The sequence below is a fragment of the Aedes albopictus genome, chromosome 2, assembly GCF_035046485.1.
Source record: "Aedes albopictus strain Foshan chromosome 2, AalbF5, whole genome shotgun sequence".
NCBI lineage: Eukaryota > Metazoa > Arthropoda > Insecta > Diptera > Culicidae > Aedes > Aedes albopictus.
This window is the reverse complement of record NC_085137.1, coordinates 400,865,483-400,893,089: the sequence shown is the minus strand read 5'-3', so window position 1 is coordinate 400,893,089 and position 27,607 is coordinate 400,865,483. Positions and strand designations below refer to the sequence as shown.

Here is a 27,607-nt window from a genome sequence, read left to right as displayed (position 1 = left end):
CAATTTCACATCGTAATAGGCTGTTTTACCTCACGCAAATCTGCCAGGAAAAGGCCTACTTTCCCACATCAAACTAGCAGTGCTGTAATGGTTCTTTACAGCACTGATTTGCGTTGCGTAATAAACCATTACAGCACTGTTTTCAGTTTTGGTCAACATCTTGATGCTTTCTGGTTGCAAGTTTGAAAACTTGTGACAACTGCACAGTATAACCCGCTATGATCAGACTTTCTTAAACATGGCTAGTGTGCAGTTTGATGAAAAAGTTTTGTTGAAAACTGTTCTCAAACTGTTATGAAATTGCATAAAACGTTGTACGCAACTCGGTGCAGAACTCGATTTTTACAGCACTCGTCGTTATTATCCAACTCGGCAAGCCTCGTTGGATAAATGTACGACTCGTGCTGTAAAAATCTTCATTCTGCACAGCAAATAATTTTGTAATATCCAGGCGCGTAATTTCTGGTGATGTATTCATTTTCGAACGTAATTTCACTCGGTTACATCGTTTTCCAACAATTATCACACTCACCATGCACACCCTGGTTGGCACCGGAAAGTATCAACAAACCCATTCCAGTGGATACCTAGAAGCATTATCATATTTATCACCTACCTTCTAACTCGGTGAAATAGCTGAGAGGTAAGGGATATGCCTCACAATCAACGGGTCAGTGTACGAATCCATGCCAATATTTTACTTATATATGATTCATCTAAAGATCCGGTTCTAGCGATTGCTAGACCCACTCTCAAGCTGCGGCAGCTAATTTGTTGCATGAAAATGATGTAATTGTTTACATCACTTTTACGACGCGACTGATGTGCAGCGAAAATGATGTGATATCACAAGATTTTTTTTGCTGTGTGCACCTTGTTGCGTAAATTACTATTACATTAATATCCCGCCAGGATTTGGGAATATACCCTGTAGCAAAACTGCAAACAAGTAGTTGTTTCAAAACATGTTTGAAATTATAAAATCCCTTCTGAAGCAAAATAGGATAAATCCCATCTGCCCCAGGAGATTTGAAAGGAGCAAAACTATTAAGTGCTTATTCAATGGATTCTAAAATACTCCGAGCCGAAGCTAAAGAATCATAACTACCAGAAAAGACATCAGGTTCATCCGAAGATGTAATATCCACACTTCCGGGGAAGTGTGTACTGAATAAACATTCCAAAACTTCCTCATCAGAGGAAGTGAAATCACCATTTGGCAAACGAAGTTCGTTCACTTGAAAATTCTTAGATTTTGCAAGGATTTTGCTCAACCGACTGGCTTCACTGGAAACATTTGTGCAAAGGTTTATCCAGCCGGATCGTTCAGCAAACCGAAGAGCTTTCTGGTAGGCCTTGCGAGCCGATATAAAAGCCTCCGATCCAGCCGAACGTCATCTGTTCCAACTCTTTCTGCATTGTTTCCTGAGTTTCGCCAGATCAGAGTTCCACCAAGAGGTTCCTCGTGTGGTCTTCACAGACCGTAGAGGGCATGCTTCTTCAAAGGCTTCCATGACGAAGGTCGTTGTAGTATCAACGGCATCATCCAAATCACTTGGAGTGTCAATAGATGGTGAGTTGAGTATCCATGAAATTTGGCCGCAACCAAATCAGTAAAGAGAGCCCAGTTTGTTGACCGTGGATTCCTGAAACGCAAAGTTTGCGAAATAACATTCAAATGTTCAAAAAAGATGTAGCGATGGTCAGATAAAGATTCTTCATCTGACACATGCCAATTGGTAAGCTCGTGACTAATTCTACTAGAGCAAAGCGTTATGTCTAACACTTTCTCTCTAGCAGATACCATGAAGGTTGGGCGGTTGCCTATGTTAAGTAATCCAAGATCTGTACTTCTTAGCTATTCCATCGAACTGGAGCCTCTCAAGTAAATATCTGAGCTGCCCCAGATGATATGGTGAGCATTAGCATCACTGCCAACAATACGCGGAAGGCTTTTTGAAGTGCATTATGCGATGACTTGCTTGAAAGCATCCGTAGGGATGGTTCATCATGCGGTAAAAAACCGAACAATAGACGCATTTCCTGTTGAGGTTTCCAACAGATACATCGATTGTGATAGCACATACATCTCTGGTGGTTAATTCAGAGATGAGGATAGCAACAATTGCTTTGTTGACAAGCACACAGCAGCTCGAGGCATGACACGTGAGTTTGCCATTTCATGTTTACTGAAAGTTGCAGACACCGGGTTCACAAGGTTTCCTAGATAGAAGTTCCCCTTACGAAAGTAAGGTTCTTGGACTAACGCCACTTGGGCTGTACCATTTGCATAAGTCTGCAAAGATTGATTGTTGCTGATCTTTCATGCTGAAGATTGATCTGAGCTATCCTAACCGTAACCACTATCCAAACTAGGTAAGATTGAACTTTTCGCAATAACAGCACAATATAGAACAGCAGCAATAAAACCAAATCGATTTCGATTGGTAAACGCCAAAGACGAGGATACACAGAATACACTGTGTAAATCGCATAATGCGAAACCATATAGGTGAAAATTTAAACTAATTAACGACATCTTCATAATCCCGCCATTACTTAGTAACAAGTGAGATTACAGAAGGGCAGCTGATTGTCTCGAAGAAACACAAGGTCCTCTGCACCATTGTTCCGGTTAGCGCAATAAGGGCAAAATACTGTGTAGGGCGCCCTGGTGCTCCACAGACTCCATTAACGGTTAGGTTTTTATTAGACCCCCCTAGCCATTCATTCCTTGGCACGGTAAGCATATAGTCGCATCACACCATGAATTAGGGGTCACCTGTTAAGTTCACTCTTACCACCGGTACTTATGGTCCGTAGTTCGCTATTCTTAGTCAATTGAAAAAAAACCGCTACTGACACTAAACATCTATCTAGGGTGATCGAGAAAAGAAGTCAACCTATTAATGATCAACTTCATACGGGCTCGAACAGCCTAGAAGATTCTAGTTTTTCAGTTAAATGCCATCAAGATAACGAGGAAACCAGGATGAAATGGACAGACAACTGATTGAAAGCAGTCTAACAATGGTGTACCTGAACGTTGACCAAACGTATCCTTTGGAGTTTACCCTTCCACTAACAACACTCAAATTCCCGTGAAACCTAGGCCTGAGAGATCGAACAGCTGTCAACATCTTTCATAGGTGTCAAAAACTAACCATCCTTTCCCATCCCTCAGCAGTCGCAAGGACGTGGCCAGGGCAGCTCTCGACCATTGGAGGATTGCGTCAGTCTTGTCTATAAGAGTCATTCCAAATCTTTGTGCTTTGATTCGGACGGGAAGGAGGCAACCCTCCTAACAGCGGTCCAGGACTGTACCACCTATGAATTTGTGCGACTCGCTTAATGCTGATGATAATGCTAATGGCGGTACCACTGTGTACTGATCACTTTCATATGTTATTAGACTTGGGATTTGAGAATTCTATGCAAGTGGCCCATAGCTTATCATACAAATAAAACTATTGGGTCTATTTATTAGATTAAAATATAACTCATTAAATAAATACATCTCAAGTACCATTTTTTGTTTTATGAAGGTTTTCAATAGGCTTAGAAACAAAATTTTGCGCTTCACGGCCATCATAAGACTACAAATTTTGACGCTCTGATGTGCGATTTTTGTGTCTGTAGCAAATTTTCTTCTATGGTTTCCCAAATTGAACGGAAAGCCTAATCTTTCATGCATGTATCAGCCAACGTGCGGACAATTACAGTCACCGGTGGAACAATAAACTACACCAAACGCCCATCTGCTGGTACTGTTTACGTCGTTCCACAACACGATGCGATGTGGTGACGGAGAAGCATAATTCAATAAAGAAAATCTTTCCTAATTCGAGGGCGGTCATTTGGAGACCATCCATCGAAACAATGGACCTGGGGGTTACACCATTTTCGACCGAAAAAAGCGTAGCATAGCCCCCTGAGGGAGGATAATATTTTTTGATTTCTACGCTTTGATGCGCGTGGTCGACATCACCATGTTTCGGCGTTGGCAACAAGATGGCCTTATTCAGATTTGTGAGAGCAGGCTGTTTGATGTCGTCACGGTATTGTGGTTGGTAGTTTATGGAAAATAAAATGTGTCGAATTGGAATAGGAACGTTGCGAGCTTTTTAGAATTGAATAGGCGATAATGCCATAAACGATAATAAATTGTTGTTTATGGATTTTTTGCATTTTGCGACATTGAATCTACATAATTTTCTATGTTTCATGCCTCATTTTTTATGTTTAGTAGAATGATTTCCCATATATTGAACAAATTTTTAATATTGTTCCGACTTTTTGAACGCTCTAAGCCAAAGGTGCTCAAACTGCGGCCCTCGAAGCTTTAGAATGCGGTTCGCAGAGTACTTTGGAAAAAAGTAACTGATCGGTTAAAATAAAGAAACAATATTGTTAAATGCTCAATGTTATGTCTTTAGTTAATGATAACATTAATTTTAAATGACAACATGATTACTTTTCCATACATTTCAGAAAGTTTTAAGAACAAAATTAAGCCAGGTTTCTACTAGTCTGAAGTGTACATGACATAGTTTGTTTTTGTTGTTATTTTGCAACAATTAGTTTCACTGAGATGAGATTGAAAGCATTATTATCAACGACGTTCAAATGCCATTTATTTCGAGAAGAAGTTTTAGTTACAATGACACATATTGCCCTTTTACCGGCATTTTACCAGAGAAGTCACAAAATGTTGCTAATTGACAACTTGAGAGAGATGAAATTTGGGAAAAAAATCGCCTCATTCGAACCAACGTTGGGATTCGAACCCACGACTCCGTATTCGCTAGACCGGCGCTTTAACCAACTAAGCCACAGAACAAGTAATGATTCTGCGGAATATAAAGCCAAACTGACTCCGAAGCCACACCGTGAGCACTCCTATTTCACAAATCCATCTCTCTTTCGGGTCAGATACCAATCCACAACACACCCACGTATGCCCACTAACTACAAGTGAGAGCGAATTATTTTTATTTTTATTATGGAGTTATTCATATTTCATATGGTGCTGTTTGATGTTAATTGTGAAGCATTTTTCTAATTTCTGTGATGCAATTTGATTTTTCTATGAAGCATGTCTGTTGAACAGAGCTTCCACTTTTTTCTTCTCCACGATATCATGAAAACACTTTCACTTTTTCATCGCTCCAGCTAAGCTTCTGTTTAAATTAAACCTAGCAGAAAATTATTTATTAATCAAAGCGTTTATAGTGAGAGCAAACTTAGCTAATAAACACACATTGAATTACGTCACTTCACTAGCCTGGAGCGGTCAGCAATAATCTCCTATGCTGTAGCACACATGAGAACATCAACATTTTCATCATTTGAATTAGGTACATCGTGCACCACACTTAAAACGACCCTTTTGTAGATCATAATTGCACCATGGCCACAACTGTGGAGCACCTAACCCCCATCCACGCGGATTATAGCAAGTTGGGATAACATGGAGTGGAGATACATACATTATCGCCCCTTGGCATGATAAATGCTTTTACGCCTGTCACAAGTAAAACTTTAAATTAATTAACATAAACTCCACGATTAGTCTAATTAGTCGAGGGGTTTCCCCTCTATGGTGTTGGGTTTTTTTTTTGTGAATGGGTGTGTAAGCAGGAATCATCTTCCCGCCATTTAAAATATTCAAATAATCTATAAACATCATATTCAGAATTATGAAAAGAAATCCCCGTACTCCGGTGGGAATCGAACCCATGACTCCCAATTTACTAGACGGGCGCTTCTATTCCATACAGCTACGGAGTCACTTGACAATATCCGCCGCCTGTGAATCCTGAGGTCGTAGGTTCGATGCTGGATGCTGAATTTTTTTTTTCTAGAAAAAAAATGACGAATCTTGTCTGCTATTGTTTTGATCTTGTAATATCTTAACGAGCTATTATTAAATAGCTCACCATATAAAATTTTGCTATTATTTCTGATCTTTTACCTCTTATATCAATCAAACCAATATCAGTTTTCGCTCTTCATTAATTCAATCAATAATAACTTAATATGCTATTCATCAGATTTTTCCACCTACTCGAGTTGCTTCTTTTCACAATCCAAATCCATCTGGGATTTCTGCTTTTGAGAAATCTCCTTTCTGGGATTCTGCCAGGAGTTCCTTCCAAATTCCTCCTTTAGGGTTCCTCCAGAAAGCTCCTTCTGAGATTCTTTCAGCAATTCCTTATAATGTTCCCCCACAATTCATTCATGGATTCCTCCAGGGGTTTCTTCCAGAAATTTCAACCGGAATTTCTTTCTTAGAAGTTCATTCCAAGATATACCTCCAGAATCCTCTTTTGGGATCCTTCAGGTGTTTCTTCCGGGCTTAACTCAGATATTCCTCTGAGATTCTCCCAGGAATTCCTTCCGAGATCATTCCAGCAATTCTAAGGAACTCATTCTAAGGTTCGTCCAAGAGTTTCTCTGGAAATTTCTTCAGAAGTTTCTTCTGAGATGCATCCAGAAATGTCTTCTGTTAAGAATTTGTCCTTCTATGATTCCGACAAAGTTCCTTCTAGAATTCCTCCAGGGTTTCCTACTGAGTTTATCCTCGAATTGGATCCCTCCAAAGATGCCTTCTATGATTCCTCCATGAACATATTCCGGCATCCTTTCCGTGTTCTCTCCAGATATTTATCTAGGATTGCTCCAGAGCTTCTTTATGTGATTTCTCAGGGAGTTCTTTCAGAGAGTTTATTCAGGAAGAGATTCTTCGATAAGTTTATCTAAGACTTGTTCAGAAATTCAATCTGGGATTTCCTAGGATTCTCTTCAGGGTTTACTTCAGGAACTCCTTACGGGATTCTTGCAGAGATTGCTTCCAGGACTTTTCTAGAAATTATTTCCGATATTAGAATGTCTTCAAATTTTTCTTAGGAAAGAACTATCAAAGGAATTCCAATAACAATTCCAATAAAAATTACCTTAGGAAGTAGATGGAGAAATTCTTCAAGAAAATGCTTTAGGAATTTTATACGGAACTTATAAGAAGTCATTGAGTCATAAAAAATTAAAAAAAAAACTAATAATTCCACCTAGCGGTGAAGGCGCCTTTCTCGTGCCTACGAAAACCCATTTCAATAAAACTCAAGTGACATGTTGATGAATATCGCACTTTCATAGGTTTAACAGATATCCATTTCATGGCACCAGAAATCATATCGTTCTCTGGTTCTTGATAATTGAGCTTTGAACTCTTGAAAAAAGCTGCAATCTTGAATTTTGAGCCGCCATTTAAGTCCGACATCTTAGAAATTCTGGCCGCCATTTTTGAACTTCAGACTTCTTCCCCATGCCAGATATGCTCATATTGAATGGTTTTAGAGCCCAAAATCAATTAAACAGCCACAATCATGAATTTTGAGACACCATCTTGAGCCATTTTTGAACTCCGGTTGTCTTCCCCATACCAAATATACCAATATTGAATGGTTTTAGAGCCTGAAACTCCATTAAACAACCGCAATCTTGAATGTTTGTTGAGCCACCATCATGGATTTTTGATAGCCATCTTTGATATTCTGGTCGCTATTTTTGAACTTCAGATATCTTCCTCAGCCGCCATCTTAAATATGGAGCAGCCAGAGGCTGCACAGACTGAACCTTACTAACACGAGACAACGGACAGTACATACATAACACCCAGTGGCCCAATGGAGAATTTTCCGTTTGACGAAAAGTTTTCCCCGACTGGAGCGGGAGTCGAACCCGCACTCCGAGGCTTACGATACGCCTAGGCACCGCTAATCGCACGGCCACGAAGCTCACCATCTAGTATATTCTGGTTGTTATTTTAGGAGTCCAGACATCTTCCCCATACCAAATATAGCCATACTGCATGATTTTAGTGTCTAAAAAGCATTGAATAGCCGCCATCTTGAATCAGGAGTCTCCATCTTGGGTTTAAGACTACCATCATGGATATTCTGGTCGCCATGTTTGGACTCCAGAAATCTTCCCCATATCAAATATACCCATATTGCATGGTTTTAGAGCCTAAAACTCTCTTAAACAGCCGCCACCTTGAACATTCGGCTGCCATTTTGAATTTTGGACCAACATCGTGGAATTCAAGGTCTCCCTCAGCACAAAATTCGTCAACCATGCTAAAGTTAACACACACTGCCGCAGTTTGATGTGTCGCATGATGGGGCTTGGTTCAGTGTTGTATACGGCCAGTTACATACCGGTGCTGGTCTGGATCACTGAAATGGTCATAACTCCGGAACGCCTTGACCGATCCGGACCATTTTCAATAGCAAACAATGCGGTAAAATTCCGGTGTGATTCGAGCTATAATTCGAAAAATCGGCCAATGGGAAGTGCTTCAAAAGTGAGTGAACTTTTTTTGCGCACAGACATACATACATACATACACACATACATACACAAGCAGTCGCATATCAGTGGTACCAGGGGGATCGAGGCATCAAGGTGTAGCAGAGTTTTTCTAATTGGTTTTCTCTGCTGGGGAGGTTGGGAGGAAAAACAACATACACACATACACATAAACAGACATCATCTCAATTCGTCGAACTGAGTTGATTGGTATATGTGACTTGACCCTTTGAGCCTTCTATCGAAAATTCGTTTTTTGAGTGAACATATAGTTTTTTAGTACACTACGGTGTATGAGAAAGGCAAAAACTGGAGAATTCCCATGAGAAACACCTGAGGGAATTCCATAAGGAACTTCCTGAGGATTTCTAAAATGATCTGCAAGAATTCTATAAGTATCTCCTGCATGAATCCCAGAAGTAGTTCCTGGAGGAGCTAAGAAAGGAGTTAATAAAGAAATCTCGAAAAGAGTTGCTGGAGGAACTCAAGAATAAGCTCTTGACCGAAACCGACAAAAAAGTCTTGTTGTAACTCTGGAAGGATTTCCTTGATGAATCCTAGAAAGAATTCATAGAGGAATCTCATAAGGAACTGGAGAATTGCTGAAAGAATCCTGGATGGAACATCTGAAAAAAAAAATCACGGAAGATATCTCGAATGAAATTTATGGACGGATCCCAGATGTCACTCCTGTGGCCGGATTCCGGGAAAGTTTCTTCGAAGAGAAGAAATTTTCTTCCATTGCTCACCAGCAAGAAAATTTCCTTCTCTTCGAAGAAAAAGTGCGCCGGAATTCGCCTACTGGTGTAATAACAGAACAAAATTCTGAAGGAATTCTAAAAATAACACAGCGTAACAAAAATTTACTTTTTGTCTGTCTCAAGAGCAAACTTATGTGTCTCCGAAGGATTTTAAGCCACTGAATCCGAATCCAGGCTCAGATTTGCTCTAACACGTCACAATTTTGAGCTATACCTCAATTTATAGGGCACAATATGCAATTTTGGGCTTTTTTGACAGCAAGCCATTAAGCAAGGAAATTTTTTTAAGCAATCAAAAGGTTGATTGGTCAATTAACATTTAAATTAACGACTCATGCAAAATATTTCGTTTTACCTAATCAAATTTGATAGTTTTAAGCGATTTATGTTAGGTACGATATTTCCCATACAAGACACCCTCCAAAAGTTGCATGCAAGTTTTCATACTAACATAAAATGCTAAAATCTATCAAATTTGATTAGGTAAAACGAAATATTTTACATGAGTCGTTAATTTAGATGTTAATTGACCAATTAACCTTTTGATTGCTTAAAAAAATATTTCCTTGCTTAATGGCTTGCTGTCAAAAAAGCCCAAAATCGCATATTTTGCCCTATAAATTGAGGTATAGCTCAAAATTGTGACGTGTTAGAGCAAATCTGAGCCCGGATTCGGATTCAGCGGCCCAAAATTCTTCGGAGACACATAAGTTTGCTCTTGAGACAAAAAAATGTTGCGCTGTGTAACTAATGAGAAGAACCCGTGAAGCAACTCCTGGGGGAGTTTTAGAAGAAGTTCCTGGATGAATCCTGGACGGAGTTAAAGGAGGAATTCCCGATGAAATTCCTGAACGAACGTTTGCCTGGAAGAATTAAGGGATGCTTGAATGACCTTCTGGAGAAATCCCAAAGGAACTCCACTCAAAAGGAGTTTCTAGAGGAATCACAAAAGAAACTTCCAGAGGAATCCGAATCTGAAAAGAACTTCTGGAGCAATTCTAGAAGTAAGTGGAGAAATTCCAGAAGGAAGTCTAGGAATTATACCGAAAAAACTCCTGCGGGAAGCTCGGAATGAATATTTGACTAAATCACGGAAGGAGATCCTGACAAAATGTCGGAAGGAACTTCTGGGCAAATTTCAGAAGACCCCAAAAACTCCTGGTGAAATTTTAAAAGAAAACCCTCCGGGAAACCCAGCAGGAACTCCTGGATAAATTTCTTCTAAGACTCATGGAAGTATTTCTGGTAGAACTTCTAATGAAAATCCCAAATAATTTTACGGAGGAAAATTCCCAGGGAACTCCTGATGGATTTTCCGGTAGAGCTCCTGGAAGAATTTAAAGAGGATCTTTCGCGAAGCCCCAGAAAAAATACTTCTTATGGAATGTCAATGGATTCCGTCGTGGACCTCCATTTAACTCCCATCAAATTCCCCACAAAGCTTTGTCTCAGTATTTCTTCTACTTAGAACTCCACAAGGGTTACAGTCTCAGTCCCAGAAGAGTTCCTCCAACCGTAGCCCGATCTACAATCTTGCCAGGATTTATCAACAGTATAAATCGAAGAAAATCCACGCACACATTTGCCTGCATCTTCCCAAGAACGAAAACAACTTGTTTGTTTAAAATTTACCAATAGGAAACAGTTTTTGCTTCATTCTACAGCAGTGAAATCCAACTTTGAAGTGTCACAGAGCTTTTATGGGTGAATTAAAGGCCAGTTCAATAAATTGAATTGGGCGAATTGTAAATTGAACGGTGATGAAGAACAATTCGGCTAGCTACTGCACTTTGATACGGTAGCCTTCGGCATACGCAAAACAAAAAGTGTTAAATCGTAAGGGGAGTGAAATTGAAACGTGAAATTTTGCGTAATTATTCGATTGCTAGTGCTATAGACGCTGGTTATTGATAGTCTATATCTATTTGCTTACATCTGTCCATTAGCCATTGGCAAAGGTAAGTTGGAATATCTATAGTTATTAACCCTCTACTTCCCATGGTTGCTCTAGAGCCGTGGTCGCCAAAGTGCGGCCCGCGGGCCGCACATGATGTCCAGTTCTCTATGTTGCCGTAGATTTCCTTGTAATGTTTCTTATGGAAGTTGTTCTACTCCCGAAATAATCATGAAAAACGTGTTGAATGATTCAAAAATCGATCCAGATGTTGCAATAGGAGCAGTTGAAAAAATGGGCCTGAGGATCACTGCTCTAGAGCACCATCGATTTTCGACGAACTCGAGACAAACGGAATTAGATGAATATGATGCTATAGTTCATAGAATATGATAGTAAGCTGCTAAGGTAAATCAAACTGCCAACTACTTGTTTCAATAGTGCAACTATTGATAAACAATCAAAAAACTATTGATTTACAACTAAAAACTTTTTCATTGATTTCGAATAATTTGGCCATTTTGCAATAACTTTTGTTCAAGCACTTTTTTCGGAAACGCTTTCTTGGCATAGAAATTGTTGTTCAAAGTCGTGGGAAGGAAAAAGGGTTAACTATTTTCTATCTGATATGACGGAAATTAGCGCATATGCCGAAGTAAATTTCTACCCAATAAAGATTGGTTATGTGAAGAAGTTGAACACTAACTGATCACTGATCAATTGCAATCCAATTCGTAGTTTGATAACGTTTCTACATCTTTTCTTCAAGCAATATATTTGCCATGAGTGCTCCAGCATAAATGCGTATAAAAGCATAAATCAGAGCAATGCAAATCTGTAACCAATCTATTTGATTGATGTTATATTGATCGACATCGAAAGGCAATCCGCCAGCTGAGCTGACACAGTATATGCTATATCACTATATATAGTAATCGTGAATCCTATATTCACAATCTGCGTAACCGCACTATAAACCTTAGCCATCCGTAATTGTTTTCCCAGCCAACGACGTCAAGACTAATCGTCTGTTTTTCACATTTTCCTCCTCAAAATTGCAGATAGATAGATCATCGCCATTTCTCTGTCACCTCAACCGGAATAAGCACTGCACCATCACTGTATCCACATATCCATCCACCCACTGAAGACCACCGCCATCAGGACCACAGAGCTATGAAACTAATTGCGCGCAGTCATCGTCATCCCGCCACGGCCATCTACAGCGCCTCTTCGCTAATCCTTCTCGTCAGTGCGGTGCTGGTGATGAGTTCCATGGTGTGCTGCAGTGCCGATCCATCGCCACTAGAGGCCAACAGCCTGTTCGGAGTGGACGAGAAGAGTGAGTATAGAGGTCGGCACCCACATTTATTTTAGGGGATTTTTTTAATAATTGGGAATATGTACAAACAATTTTTTGATCGAGAATAAACGGGTTTGAAACGATAGCGGATTAACGTTAAGTTGGAGAATTTTATGGCAAAATGAAATAATGCTGATCGGCAGAACTATCGTACAAGGCTTACTTAGTAGCCATACAGTCGACGTTCGATAACTACAACAAATTTAAATTGGCAATTACTAGCAGCTGCTGTAAGTGGTTGTCAATTCATCCAAAATTTCATTTTGGATTTTTTGGCTGGCTCATGGTTTTGACGGAAGGCGGACCGATAACTTCAAAATTGTAAAGAACTTTTAATTATAACGCACTGCAGTTAGACCGTTTGAGCCGTTCGAACGTCTCCTGAAACAGTATCTGTAAAAAAATTTAAATTAAAAAAAAAACAATTGACACATTCTACCGTGACGTTACAACGTTTTGACGCATTCATAGTCAGATTTTCCACTATAACTCATGAAAACAAGCGTAAACCTTAAAATATTTTTTTCATATTCGGATTCCTTGTAAAATTTCTGATATATTTGACCTATTGAACATTTAGTTTCTATTAGAAAAACGTGTTCAATATGCGTATTTGTAGCGTGACGTTACAACGCGCTAGAATCCGACCCTCTCTTACGCGCTACCAACATCTTAAAAAATCTGCTCGGATTTTTATGATATTATGATTTTTTTTCCCACCATTGAAATTCATTGGTTTGTTCTTCAATTCAATGGAATAAAACATTCATATTTCCGATTTGTTTTTGGATAATCGACTTTTACATTTCGTGACGTTACAACGCCCGTTCAGTTTCAAACAGGGTTCTGCTCGCGTTGTAACGTCACGAAAATTCACATCATGTTAGTATCAGAACAATCAGCCAAATTTACCTGAATTTGTGAATACATCATTGCATTATCTTCACTGCTTCAAGGGGGACTTTATTCTATTGAAAATCCGTTTTGTGATAAATGGCTCGGAGGGCCAAGTTATTGCTATCAGTAGTATGAATACTCCTTCATGAAGGTTAATGACACCGGCACCCATCTTCGCTTTAGTATCACCCATATTCTTCTAGTTTTGTTCTAAAGACTAGCGCGCTGAGATCCATTATGTTACACCGCCAGATATTTAAAAATTTCAGCATATAACTCATTACGCCGTCGAGATAAGATTCATTCTACCGTGACGTTACAACGTTTCTACGCATTCGTAGTCAGATTTTTCACTATAATTCATAAAAACGACTGTAAACCTCAAAATATTTTGTCATATTCAGATTCCTTGTAAAATTTCCGATATGTTTGGCCTGTTTAACATAAAGTTTTCATTAGGAAAACTTGTTTAAAATGCGTATTTGTAGCGTGACGTTACAACGCGCTAGAATTCGACCCCCTCTACCGCGCAACCAACATCTTGAAAAATTTGTTCGGATTTTTATTTTAAACTGAAAATTTCTCCCACCATTGAAATTTATTGGTTTGCTCTTCAATGCAGTGAAATAAAACATATAAATTTCGGATTCGTTTTTGGATTTTTACATTTCGTGACGTTATAACGCCCGTTCAGTTTCAAACAGGGTTCTGCTCACGTTGTAACGTCACGAAAATGCGCATCATTTTAGAATCAGAATAATCACCCAAAATTGCCCGAATTTGTAAATATAATATATATTATTGCATTATTTTCACTGCTCCAAGAGCAACTTTATTCTATTGAAAATCCGTTTTGTGATAAATGGCTCGGAGCGCCAAGTTATTGCTATCAGCAGTACGAAAAATCCTTCATGAAGGTTAATGGTACCCATCTTCGGCCTAGTACCACCCATATTCATCTAATTTTGTCCTAAAGATTAAACCGTTGATATTCATTACTTCGCACCGCCAGATATTTAGACTTTGCAGCATAAAACTAATCATGCCGTCAAATTAAATATTTTTTCAATAATTTATGCAATGTCATTGATTTAATAAAAAAAACGCGAGCAGTTATTGAACCACTTAGGGACATCAATTTCTGTGATTCCAGAGACAAATAGACCTAATTCTGACATAAAAACATCCTATATATGTCAGAGTCATAATTACTTAGAGAGTTAGTGTCTTTGGCAAAGTTGTTTGATAAGTCAAAAACTTACAGCTGATTTACTATTGGATGTGGGATTCTGAAACACTGGGCGACGATAATTAAAAGTTTACAATAGTTTACAAACGATTAGAATTTCTCAAAAAGTTTTCGACGAATTTTGACTAATTGAGAAACTATTTTTTGGCAAAATTTTTGGGTAATTTATTAAAAGTACCAACATGTTGAATATTTTTTGAATAAATATAAAGTGCATGATTTTTCAAAATTTCAACTACCACTAGTCAGTTAGAAACTTGAACCAAACGGCTTTTAAACTGAAAATTCTTGACAAGATAAACAACTTTTCCAAAGACATCAACATTCTAAAAGTCTAAAGTCTAAGTAGTTAGAGTCCTGAGATATATGAGTTTCAATTTCGTAGGTGTTACGTCTGTTTGTCGGTGATTCTTGTTATATCAAAAATAGATGTAACACTGGCGTAATATCCATTCCATATATTTCAAGATCCTAACTATTTAGACAGTTGGTGTCCTCGACAAAATTGTTTGGCTGGTCAAGAACTTTCAATTAAAGAACCGTATGATTTCAAATCCTTCCACTAGGAGGCGATAGAGGGAATGCACATGTTTAGTTTTACTTATCTCAGGATCGTGATTAATTGGAAAGATGGTTGCTTCATTTAAGTTGTTTAGTAGATCAAGGACTTTCAGTTCAATAGCCGTATGGTATTAATTTCTGCCACACAGTGATGGTAGTTGCAAATTTTCAAAAGCATGCCAATTTTATTAATTACCCAAAAAACATTCAACAAGCCGTAACTTTTTATAAAATATATCAAAAATTCTCAAATTTTGACAGATAGTTCCTCATCTTGTTATTTGTAATTTCTACAAATTTGGACTTGATTGGTTAGCTTTACACAAATATGAAGCGCTTTAAGCAGAATCATATTTTTGACTGTTGTTCTATTAACTCTTTTATCTAAGGAACAAGTGAATCAAATCAAATTAAATTTTGAAAGTTAAGAATTATATTTTGATCTTTGATTACTATTTGATTTGAATACAATGTGTCCAAAGTGAAAAAAGTTGCAGCTTGTAGAATACTTTTCAAGAAATTCTGATCCCTTTACTGCTTTTGCAGAATGGAAACTAACGTCTTCTAGTGGCAATATCTCGCATCTATTGGTAAATCAACTGCAGGTCCTTTACTTACCAAACAACTTTGCGAAGAAATCGTATTTCTATGTATTAGGGATCCTGAGATGTATGAAATTTAAAAAATGTAAGTTCTCTAGCGCCGCCTGTTGGTGGAACTTAAAATCCAACTATCCATGAACTTCTTTGACCAACTTAATAACTTTGTAATTTCTTCAGTGTATCGTCTATTGGCTACTGATATCACAGAAATTTTCGGTTTGAGTGGTATTTTATTACGAATAAAATATTTTACAATATCACAGTACAATTACATCGTAGATTTTGGCGAAACACCATCTCCCCTTACTTAAAAAGTCTACGTAGTTTATGAACGGGCAATGGTACGCAATTTATAAACGATATCTTGAAAAACTACTCATACACAACGAGAACGAAACTGTTTTGAATATAGAACTACGTTTGTCCAATTCAGAAGCCGTCCAAGCCAGAAAGATTTGGTCTTTTCCACAGAACTTTTTTTCGTGACGTTACAACGCAAACTTCAACCAGGTGAAACTCAGGCTTCCGTGAACCGATTTTCTTTCTTTTAGTCTCATTTGAAAGATCTTTTCGAGTACAAAGAGCATACGAAATTTCATATTTGTAACATTTTCCATATTTGAATAAAATTTAAAAATGTTGATTTTTCGTGACGTTACAACGCAATAAAAACCCATACTATGATCAGCCATATTTCAGAGTTGCAAAGTCTTCCGATTGAAAATCTTTTTATGTTAAAAAATCTACATACATTTATCTACAAATGATGGAAGACTTTTGTAAAACCAGTGTGTTGGTGTTTAAAATACGACAGTTTGGATGAAAAGTGTGCCTAAATGACTTAAAATCACGATTTTAATGTTAATTTTAATCGTCGTTCAATTTATATTTATTGTCATACTAATATCATGTCGAATACATTTTCGGATGGCAAACGTAATGTAGAATGTGATAAAAATTTCAAATATACCATAACTCAACTTTGAAAAATTGGTATTGATGATACGGGGCCCGTAGAATGTGTCAATTACATACTTGTAAACAACAGAGGTTAAATAAAACAAACTTGTCAATTTATTTGACGATTGTATAAAACATGTGTTTCGTGGAAACCATGAAAGATTGCTTTCCATATCCACTATCACACTGAAAAACTATTAGTTTTCCCGCCACCCTTGAAGTGAACTCATCTTTCAATTACGATGATTTCCTTAGATTGTGAACTTAAAAGCATACGCTTCCCGTCTCACGTTCAAGTCGAAGGAAATCGTTTGAGAAAGTGATCCCTGTTCTCTGTGGTTCACCTTAAACACGATGGGGAACCACAACAGCACACTACGCCTCACTATAACTGCACAGTTCAGTCATCCAAGCTGGATGTTATTGTACGCAAACAGAAAAAGGCGAAAGGCAAATCGCACAAATAAAGCAAATCTATCGTGTTTTCCCGAGGCTCAGTGATTGAATTATAACTGCATTATTGATGGCATGTTTATCGGAAGAGTGACGATGGGAAAGATGGGAAACGTCTAAGTGCCAACACATGAGTTAGGTCAAATATCTCCCAGAGATACTTCTTTCTTCTGTTTTGTTATTTTGATTATTGTTTTTTCTCTTACTTCTACCGACTATTGTATAAGCACTTCCTGCTTACAATCGTACAGTTTACCAAATTATTGCTTGCTTCGTTAATAAAAAAATTTCCACAAACTTTTATCAAGATTTTATTTAATACTTTTAATGTATCGTTGCTTTGAATCGTGCATACACTGAAATAAATTTTGTTGTAGAAACGACTGATTCCATAGTAAAATTAATAACCGTACCTATTAGACTGGGTCAACAAAACTGATTTTTTGGAACGAAGCTTTTTCGATTCCTTTCAGCGTCCAAAACAACTGTGCAAAATATAGGAGCGATTGGTCGCGTCCCCGTATTCCGCATTGCGATAGGAATTTGTATGAATTTTCGTATGGAAAAACGTGCTTTTTTGCATGTTCGTCATAAATTGTTTTTTTTTTTGTCTAAAACGATCTAACTAATGACGTTGAAGTATAGCCTAGGATATGCCGGAATAATTTGACGAAGATTGTAAAGTGATCCGATACTTGTGAAAAAAGTTATAACGTGCAGGTCGTCTGATGGTGCTTAACATTTCACATGTAAAGAAATAACATCTATCTATATATTTAAAAATGAATTTCTGTTGGAAAATGATTTTTTTAGCTAAGAAATGATCGTGTCAAAATTTGAAGTCCGTATGTTAAGGCTAAGTGATCTCTCAAGGGACCTAAAGTTGTCAAAAATTGCATGGGACCAAAAAAACTGTATTTTATTTTTTTTGACAAAAATAGGCTATTTTACTAAAACGTATGATTTTAGGACCCAAAGGGCCAAACATGTGCTTAGAATTGCGATATCTCTAATCGTTTCTGAGATGTTGACAAAAAACGACTGGAAATCAGCGTTTTTTTTTGAAATTTTTGTGATTATTTTGAAGATTTTCTGCTGAAAAGTTGATTTGAACAAGTTTACTGCACCTAGTCCAGCGCCGATTCCCGGCACCACTGCCACTACTTCCAGGCAACATCAAATGGGAAATCACTTCGCCACCCATCTTTGTGCTGACAAAGTACACACTCGTCTGCGTGTAATAGTTGTTTTGAGCACTTGTATGGCTTTAGAGTGAACGTGTAGCTTATTGATTGTGGATCCCGTTGCGGAAGATGATTACCTAACCCAAGTAACCAAAAGTTCAGATAAAAGGGTACTTTATAAGCTAAGCAGCTTGTTCGAGGTTGCTCATTAGCCTTCTAAGCAGCTTCATTTTTAAGTAATTTTGGAACTTGAAAGTTCACATAAGCAAGCTGGATAGCCTTCTAAGCAGCTTCTGACAGAACTTTGTCAAAATTCATGCAGAAACAAAAATGTGTTTTTCGGAATCACACCCTGTTGGTGGGGGTTTGTAATTCACGTCTGGAAATTGCTTCTGATAATTATATTTTCACATATGTCGCTGCTATGTAGATTTGAACTGGATCCTTCCGCGTGATAGCCTGCCGACTTACCGCTGCGCTGCTGAAGACACTTGACAAAGTCAAGCTAACTTCACTACTGTACAAATGTGCAAAACTAGCTGCCGACAGAAAATCGATTCAAGTCAGACTTTACCTGCTATCCACACAATCGCAGCTGTAGTACTGTGGTAGAGCGTAGGGCTCTCACGCAGCGACTATTGGTTCGAATTGGATGGGCGAAATTTTTTTTTTTGCTCAAGCCTAGTTTGCACAAGTCGTTGATTTGATAAATTCATATTTGTCTTTTATTCGTGTACGCTTAAACATTGTTTTCTGTAAATGAAATAAATTTAATCTTCATTGAAACACAATGCTACTGAACTGAACTTCTATGAACTTGAAAGTTACGACAAAGTTCCGACATAGCATCTTAAGCAGCTTTAAAGTTCTGCGAAGTTCAGATAAAGTTCCGAATGGAACTTTCTGGCTGCTTAAAAGGCTAACAATTAGCCTTGCCGGAACTTGTGACCGAAGTTCCAGCAAGGCTCATCGTTAGCCTCTTAAGCAGCCAGAAAGTTCCGTTTGGAACTTAATCTGAACTTCGCGGAACTTGAAAGTGCATTTTATCATGGGAAGCGGAACTTTTGGTTACTTGGGAAGTGCGTTTGGAAAATATGCGGCAAGTGATATTTTGATTTGTTTTGCTGTGAAGTGCCGGGAATAGACGCGGGTGCCCAAGTAGTTCGAAACCCTATCATTAAGCTGATATTTTGTATATATCCCTTTCGTGACGAGCCAGCACAATTGTGCTGTTGAGCAGTAACAGCCCAAGGAACAATTCAAAGTCATGAATAAGCATGCATGTCGAATTATTGCTGGTTTATAACATTCTCAGCTGAACAAAACCAAATGCTAATGATGCTATTTACATAGTAAATAAGCCAAAACGCAACATTTGGCACGTATGTGAACAGCAATTACAAGCTAACAAACGCTAACAAACTACAAGCTAACAATTAATTACAAGCTTAACAAACGTCAGCAATTTTTGTTTGTTCGATTTGTCCTTACCAGCTTTAATATAGGCTGAAGAATAACTTTTGTCTACGCATTAAAAAGCTTATGTTCCACAGTTTCCGATAGCTCAATATTGTGGTTTACATAAGTTGAACAAATGCTTTTGATGTTTAATACTTCAGCTATTGTGGATACGTTCAATAATGGTTTAATAGTAAGCTTTATAAACGGATTTATGATTTATTTGTTCGATTATCACTTTTCGATTGAACGACAGATCAAAATGATTATAACATAGCAGTACTGGAAAGTTCCCCATTATCAAATATATAATAATGTTTGTTGCACACCAATGTAAAATATTTGAAACATTTGCTATTTTTTGTAGCAATATCAAAGTTGTAGTCTTCTTCACATTTTTTTTCGACAAATATTTTCAACCTTCCATAAATCTGAATATTGATCTCTCACAGCTTTGTGAAGATGTTTCGCTCTCAGCGAGCAACTAAAAAAATCCAGGATGGCGTAGACGGCAAGGCATACGACGGGTGATTGGGAGATCACGAATTCAAATCTCAAGTTGAGAAATTTTTAGAACAACTTGTGTGTTATAAATGCGTTTAGATGAGACAAATATACATGATTGAACTATATTGGTATCCAGATTATTTCAGTCATTGCACAATTATGGGTCACTCTGTCACAATTATTAGTCAGTCAGTTCACCATGCAATTTAAATAGACTTACTTACCGGTCAGGCTAAGGCCGGGGTGGCCTCTGCTGTACATAGTAGCCGCCTCCATTCCACTCGGTCCATGGCTGTTTCTCTCCAGTTCCGCACTCTGCGTAGGGTCCGCAGATCGTCCTCCACTTGGTCGACCCACCTAGCTCGCTGCGCTCCACGTCTTCTTGTACCGGTCGGATGACTCTCGAGAACCATTTTAGTCGGGTTGCTATCCGACATCCTGATGACGTGACCCGCCCACCGTAGCCTCCCGATTTTCGCGGTATGGACGATGGTTGGTTCTCTTAGCAGCTGATGCAGCTCGTGGTTCATTCGCCTTCTCCAAGTCCCGTCTTCCATCTGCACTCCGCCGTAGATGGTACGCAACACCTTCCGTTCGAAAACTCCAAGGGCGCGTTGGTCTTCTGCACGTAGGGTCCATGTTTCGTGCCCATAGAGGACGACCGGTCTAATCAGCGTTTTGTAGATGGTTAACTTCGTGTTACGGCGAACTTTGTTCGATCGTAGAGTTCTGCGGAGTCCAAAGTAAGCACGATTTCCTGCCACAATGCGCCTCTGAATTTCTCTGCTGATGTCGTTGCCGTCGGTCACCAGTGAGCCCAAGTACACGAATTCTTCAACCGCCTCGATTTCATCACCGTCGATATGAATTCGGGGTGGTGGGCGCGGTGATTCCTCCCTGGAGCCCTTTGCCATCATGTACTTTGTCTTCGACACATTAATGACTAATCCGATTCGCTTGGCTTCACTCTTTAGTCGGATGTACGTTTCCGCCATCGTCTCAAATTTACGAGCAATAATATCAATATCATCGGCGAAACCAAGCAGCTGAACGGACTTCGTGAAAATCGTCCCACTCGTGTTTATCCCCGCTCTTCGTATTACACCCTCCAAAGCAATGTTGAACAGCAAGCACGAAAGACCATCACCTTGCCGTAACCCTCTGCGAGATTCGAAGGGACTCGAGAGTGTCCCTGATACTCGAACTACGCACATCACTCGATCCATCGTCGCCTTGATCAACCGTATCAGTTTATCCGGGAATTCGTATTCGTGCATAATCTGCCATAGCTGTTCTCGATCGATTGTATCATACGCCGATTTGAAATCGATGAACAAGTGATGTGTGGGCACGTTGTATTCTACTTCTACGTTGTATTCTACTTCTACGTTACGAAGTTGCTCGATGTTGAGCCGTGGCGTTCGACTTCGACGTGTGGTGATAACTGTCGAAAGTTTTGAGCGCATGCATACAGCGACTAAGTAGTGATCCGAATCTATATTCGCACTGCGGTATGTGCGGACGTTGGTTATATCTGAGAAGAATTTGCCGTCGATTAGAACGTGGTCGATTTGGTTTTCTGTTTGATGGTCGGGTGATCTCCAGGTGGCTTTGTGGATATCTTTGCGGGGGAAGAAGGTGCTTCGGACTACCATACCACGGGAGGCTGCAAAGTTTACGCATCGCTGGCCGTTATCATTCGATACGGCGTGCAGGCTGTTTCGCGCGATTACCGGTCTGTACATTTCCTCCCTTCCTACCTGCGCGTTCATGTCGCCGACAACGATTTTCACGTCACGCGGCGAGCAACCATCGTATGTTTGCTCTAACTGCGCGTAGAACGCTTCTTTCTCGTCATCGGGTCTCCCTTCGTGTGGGCAGTGGACGTTGATGATGCTGTAGTTGAAGAAACGGCCCTTAACTCTCAACATGCACATCCTTGCGTTGATCGGCTGCCACCCGATCACACGTTGTCGCATCTTGCCCAACACTATAAATCCTGTTCCCAGTTCATTGGTGGTGCCACAGCTTTGGTAGAAGGTAGCCGCTCGATGCCCGCTTTTCCACACTTTCTGTCCAGTCCAACAAAGTTCCTGCAACGCCACGATGTCGAAGTTGCGGGGATGTAGTTCGTCGTAGATTATCCTGTCACATCCTGCGAAACCTAGTGACTTGCAATTCCATGTTCCAAGTTTCCAATCGTAGTCCTTATTTCGTCGCGTGGGTCTTTGCCGATTGTATCGAGTCGTATTTTCTCCTATGTTATTCGCAATGGGGTTTTTTACGGGTGGCTTATTGGGCCTACGCCAACATTCCTGTCTCGCCGGAGGGCCATCGTGCCAGTTCTGTTTAACGTCCCAACCAACACTGGGACGACCACGCTGATGGGGCTACCACCTTGGATCTAGCTGGGCGTGGTGCAGCGTTTCTTACTCAGCCGCTGGATGCCAGAACAGACGCTGTTTGAGCCGCACCTCCTTGGTGAACAGACACTCGGATCGTACCTCCTCAATCTAGCTGAAGTCAGAAGGACAACAGTGTCCAGGCTGCACTACCAGCTAAGCACACAACTCTTAGCTGGCGGTCTATGTCATCGCTTGACCCGTGGAAGCATGAGGTAGGAACTTGTGAGGACCAGAGCTATATTGGACACTCTCCTTATCGACTCACCGTTTTGCAGCCCGCAATTTAAATAGAATTGACCCGTAATTGTGGGTGACCCATGATTGTGCTATGACTGTACAAAAATTAGTCGAAATTCAAAATTTCATCATTTTTGGTGCCCGGGAACTATTTAAAATGCATTTTCATGGATTGTTTTTGGTTGTGGCGAGCTGTCATTTTATCGATTGAACTGTCATTCTGTCCACGGAAATCAAAACTATTTTGTTTATTTAACCATCAAAACAAAGGAATTGGAACTCAATAAAAGCACGATATACTGTGAATAAATTAGGCTGTAGAAAAAAACAATAATTATTGTTGAGATAAAAATGCTCTGTGAATCTGGCAACACGGGTCGAATAGAAGAAAGCGGCACAATGAATAGCAAGTTGTTGATAGGAGGTTGCATCTTTAGAGAGCGCCGAATAACATACTAAAATGTATGTATATAATTTTTATGTAATAAGATAAGATAAATCAAATAAATCGAATTACAGCATTGAAGCTGCACAACAAGAAAGCTGCTTTCAATCTTTGATGTATCGCGCAAAGGATGACTGGCCTCCGCAACAGCAATATTTTATTCACTAAACAACCCTATTGTTGCTTTCTGTTTTTTGTGAAATGCCTGGAGGAATTAGTAGAATTATTACTGGGGGAATCCCTGAAAAAACTCTGAATGAAACTCCGGAGTGATCTTCTGAGAAATCCCTTAAAGAGACCCAGTAGAAATCACTAAAGATTTCTCACCGTGAATGAATTCGTGGAAAATCCCTAGAGCAATCTCCAGAGAAATTCATGAATGAATCACAGGGGAATTTCTGGAAAAATATTTAGAGGATCCCCAGCAAAATACAAATATTACTGGAGGAATCTCATGAGAAAATGCTGGAGTGATCACAGCAGTTTTTGATTTAGAAAATCAGAAGTGTATGCGGAAGTCCTAACTAAAAATCCTGGAGCTAGAATTATTGGAGAAATCCAAAGAGAAAATTCATGAAAAATACCTATAGGAATTCCTAAATTGATCCCATAAGGAATTCATGAGAAAACTCTGGAGTGAAAAACAAAAAAAAAACAAAAACAGCCTAATGGTTTCAGCAGAAATTGAAACTATTTTTCTAAAATCCTAAAATAATAACTGAAATTATGGTGTATGAGATTATTTGTTAAAATTTTGAGGTTTTGGAAAAATTGAACATACCTATTTTATTTTGTAACTATAATAATAAATAAACTCTATAAAAGTATGTATACTCAATCTATGCCTTATCTCTAACTGCAGATGTGAACGACAAGCGGCCGTTCTTTGTCGGCAGTCGATATGGCCGGTCGCACGTGTATGGTGGGAAAGATCTCCGCCAGGTGAACGTCGTTCCCCGGAACGACCGCTTCTTTCTGGGATCCCGCTACGGGAAACGCTCCGACACGCTTACGAAAGAAATCGAAACCGACAACAACAACGGAGCCGAACTGACCTATCTGGCCTGTCTACACACGGGTGTCTCCAACCTGTACCGATGCTATGGGTAAGAGATGTGAGATTCGTATGGAAGATCTACTATTGATTCTACTTTGTACATTATTTCAGAAAGGAACGCGAACAGCAATATAGCGATGATCTGGACTCTTCGAGCCCCTAAGACGAGTGGAGTTACTAAAGCCAGAAGTCCCCTCCCGTCATTCCGATTGCCAACATCAACTACCATCACGCTGCTACACAGAAATTAATACGACGTTAATAGACACACCTTTCCAATTGAAGTCAGAGCTAAACATTAGCCACTGAAATGGCTCCGCTTGCTGAATAGAGATTTAAAGAACGCTTGAAGTTTAACTGTGACCTATTGTTGGGTTCAAGATATCAGTTCAACTTCAAGCTTCGATCGAGGCTGGGTGATTTCTGTTCAGCGATCTGAGAGCTGAGTAGGCTGTGGCATTCAGTATTTTTGCTTTGGATCATTAATTTGTTACAAAAAAAATGTTAAACCACTACGTCATAGATCCAAAATGAGGAAACACGCACTGACTGTCGTTTAAGGTCTATTCATTACCCTTTTAAAAGTTAATATTTATGTACTAGATATTTTTGAAAATTGTTGCAAATAAATGGAAAACAAACAAGCAAATCAACTGTCAAAGACTTTACATTGTACTGTTATCGAAATCATTGTGATTGTACAGCCAATCTATAAGTATACACAATTATAAATTAAAAACAACGTATATGCTTTCAAAGGTAAAATGGGCCCCCATTCACAATCACAACATTGAATAGCTCAAATGTATATTTACTTCAAATGTTTTAAAACTATACGGCAAAGCAAATCCTAACCTAAAGCTGCACTGTTCTTGCAAGAGGTGAATACAAGCGAAAAGTCAAAGAGCGAGAAAACTGTTATGTAAATAAATTACACTTGCTAGTGTCATACAAACTCAATGTGGCAGTTATTCATTTCAGTGAACAATTACTTTCAACCTTTTTCAACCAGATATGACCTAGCATTCCTACCATTAGACATCTCGGCACATGATGTGGAATCGTTCCAGCGTTCAGCGTTTCCTCCTAATTAGTTTCAACGGAAAACCATGTGTCGTTATCTGATACGGCTTATTAATTAATCTCCATCACACACCGTTCTCCTGCACACAGCCGTCTCGTGTCCGTAGAGGACCACCGGTCTTATTAGCGAATAAGCGGGGTACGAATTGAACAGTGTCGTATTAAAACGTGTCGAACCAGCGGGGTAAGACGGTATGATAGTTTCAGGGTGGCCACAGACTCGGGAAATTCGGAAAATGCGGGAAAAAGGCGGGAATTGAAATACATCGGGAAAAATGCGGGAATAAGTCGGAAATTTAATTTATGGTCGGAAACTTTTTACCGCCTACAGAATGTAAAACCAAACCTAGATTTAGCACTGCACTCATTTCAAATCTTGACCCTAACACAATTTCACAGTTATACCATACTTCAATTCTCTTCTTCAAAGCCTCACGCAGAAATTCCAAAGTCCAGATGATCATTGGTTTCTGAGTTATACCGCATTTAGTTCACCACTGGACTGCGCACTGAGTCTTCATAATTGCGAAAACGTAAATAAAACTGCGCGACTGCATCAAATCAAATTGATGTCTTCGGCGCACTAATTCTTCGATGTATGCTGAATAAGTGCTCTGAAGACACCGAATCAATTGGATGCAATCGCGCACTTTTATTTGCGTTTTCGCACTCTTGAAAACGAGTGCGATAGTCCAATGGTGAACTAAATGCGCTATATTTTTTTTTTGTTTAATGGTGATTATCTGGATGACAACTTTCTATTGCCCGGATGCTCAATTCAACGATTAAATCGCAAAAAAAAATATAACATTTTTCCACATTATTTTCGCTAGAAATGTCTATGAATTCCGTAGGAAATTGAACACGGGATTTTGCCTGAAATAAATACTATGATTTTCCATAAAATATTTCATAACACAATTTGTCGAAATGTGAAATCCTGTTCGAATAATATCGATGAACCATGTAGATTTGCAGGGTGTCTACTGTTAACGAACTATTAGAAAGTTCAATTTAGCTGGGAAATCCTAGAATTCTGGTGGTTAGAGTTAGAGTGAGACGTCTGTTTGTCTGTGCTTAACGATATTAATATTACTTTACCAACAATTTGTCTTTTTTTTTCATAGTGATTACGGCGTACAGCATTATCGATCGCGTTCGCCTCTATAACGCGCGGAACCACTACGCAAGATGCGCAGGACAAAACAAATCGCTATTGTAATAGAGACCGCGACGCGTATTTCCCGTATATCCCCGCGAGACAGCTGTGGGTACGCCGTAGACTCCACGGCTTCCAATAACTTGGACAGGGCAATTATCTCAATGTTTAGTCATAAATGCTGCTAAATCAGCATAAATTAACATATATTTTCTTGCAAATCATAAAATTTATTCGCTTAACTGGCATCTATTTTGATAACTTTTACAGTTTTTGTTAAAATCGAAAAAATATCATCAGACCCACAGAATACGCCTCCAAGTATGCAATCGCACAGTATTCCCATGTAATTCGTCAGATGACCAAAATATATTTACAGTAGAAAACTATTGTATTTTGGACACCACCTATTCTGAGCGTTCTAGATGAATGTTAAGAGATTGGCTTGTTTTGACAATAATGTTGACAATAATGTTTACATCCGATAAGCCGTATACCAACAGTTTCTTTATAACAACTTCTAGCCAGACATGGGCAAAACACCAAACCGTGCCGCACCGGTGGCGTGTTTGCCCGTAAACACACCACCGTGTGTGTTCATATCACCACCTTCGTGCAGCTTCTACTGATGAACACGCAGTGCGACTGGCGAAACACTCGTGTCGGTGTTATAACTCGAGCCTCAGTTTCGGCTCCGTGTTTCAGTTTTGGTTGGGCACGGAGGCCGAGTGTTTCCGATTGTATGAAACACCAAAGCAGTGAGCTCGGCCACAGTGCGTGGTAGTTTGGCTGCATCAGAGCCACTGAGTCAGAAGGGTCGAGAAAGACACAAAAGGAGCCGCCAAGTACTTCACTCTCGTCGTCGACCAACAGCATTTGCAACTGGTGCTGGAGAATGCGGCACCGAGCGCTTGAACTCGCACGAGTGTTTTGTATATTCGGAAACACTCGGGCTCTGTGTT

At 39.3% G+C, this 27,607-nt stretch overlaps 2 protein-coding genes across 4 annotated transcripts in view; one reads left to right on the top strand and one right to left on the bottom strand.

Annotated features, from left to right (window-relative positions):
* Positions 1–25,363, top strand: part of LOC109403684 (RYamide neuropeptides) — an 86,011-nt gene extending 60,648 nt beyond the window's left edge. Inside the window, exons 2-4 of one of the 2 annotated variants that reach the window (XM_029879300.2) lie at positions 12,087–12,367; positions 24,209–24,452; positions 24,515–25,363. In XM_029879300.2, coding sequence (XP_029735160.1) covers positions 12,202–12,367; positions 24,209–24,452; positions 24,515–24,566 — 462 coding nt within the window. In that variant the 5' untranslated portion in view covers positions 12,087–12,201 and the 3' untranslated portion in view covers positions 24,567–25,363. Of the gene's footprint in view, positions 1–12,086; positions 12,380–24,208; positions 24,453–24,514 lie in introns of both variants that reach the window. The other variant, XM_029879298.2, reaches the window with a different exon arrangement.
* Positions 1–27,607, bottom strand: part of LOC115270143 (non-structural maintenance of chromosomes element 1 homolog) — a 67,843-nt gene that overhangs the window by 28,145 nt on the left and 12,091 nt on the right. Inside the window, exon 4 of one of the 2 annotated variants that reach the window (XM_062853307.1) lies at positions 12,207–12,345. The exons of the other annotated variant lie outside the window; for it this stretch is intronic. The gene's annotated coding sequence lies outside the window, so the exon portion shown is untranslated. Of the gene's footprint in view, positions 1–12,206; positions 12,346–27,607 lie in introns of those variants that run through there. 2 annotated transcript variants of the gene reach the window in all.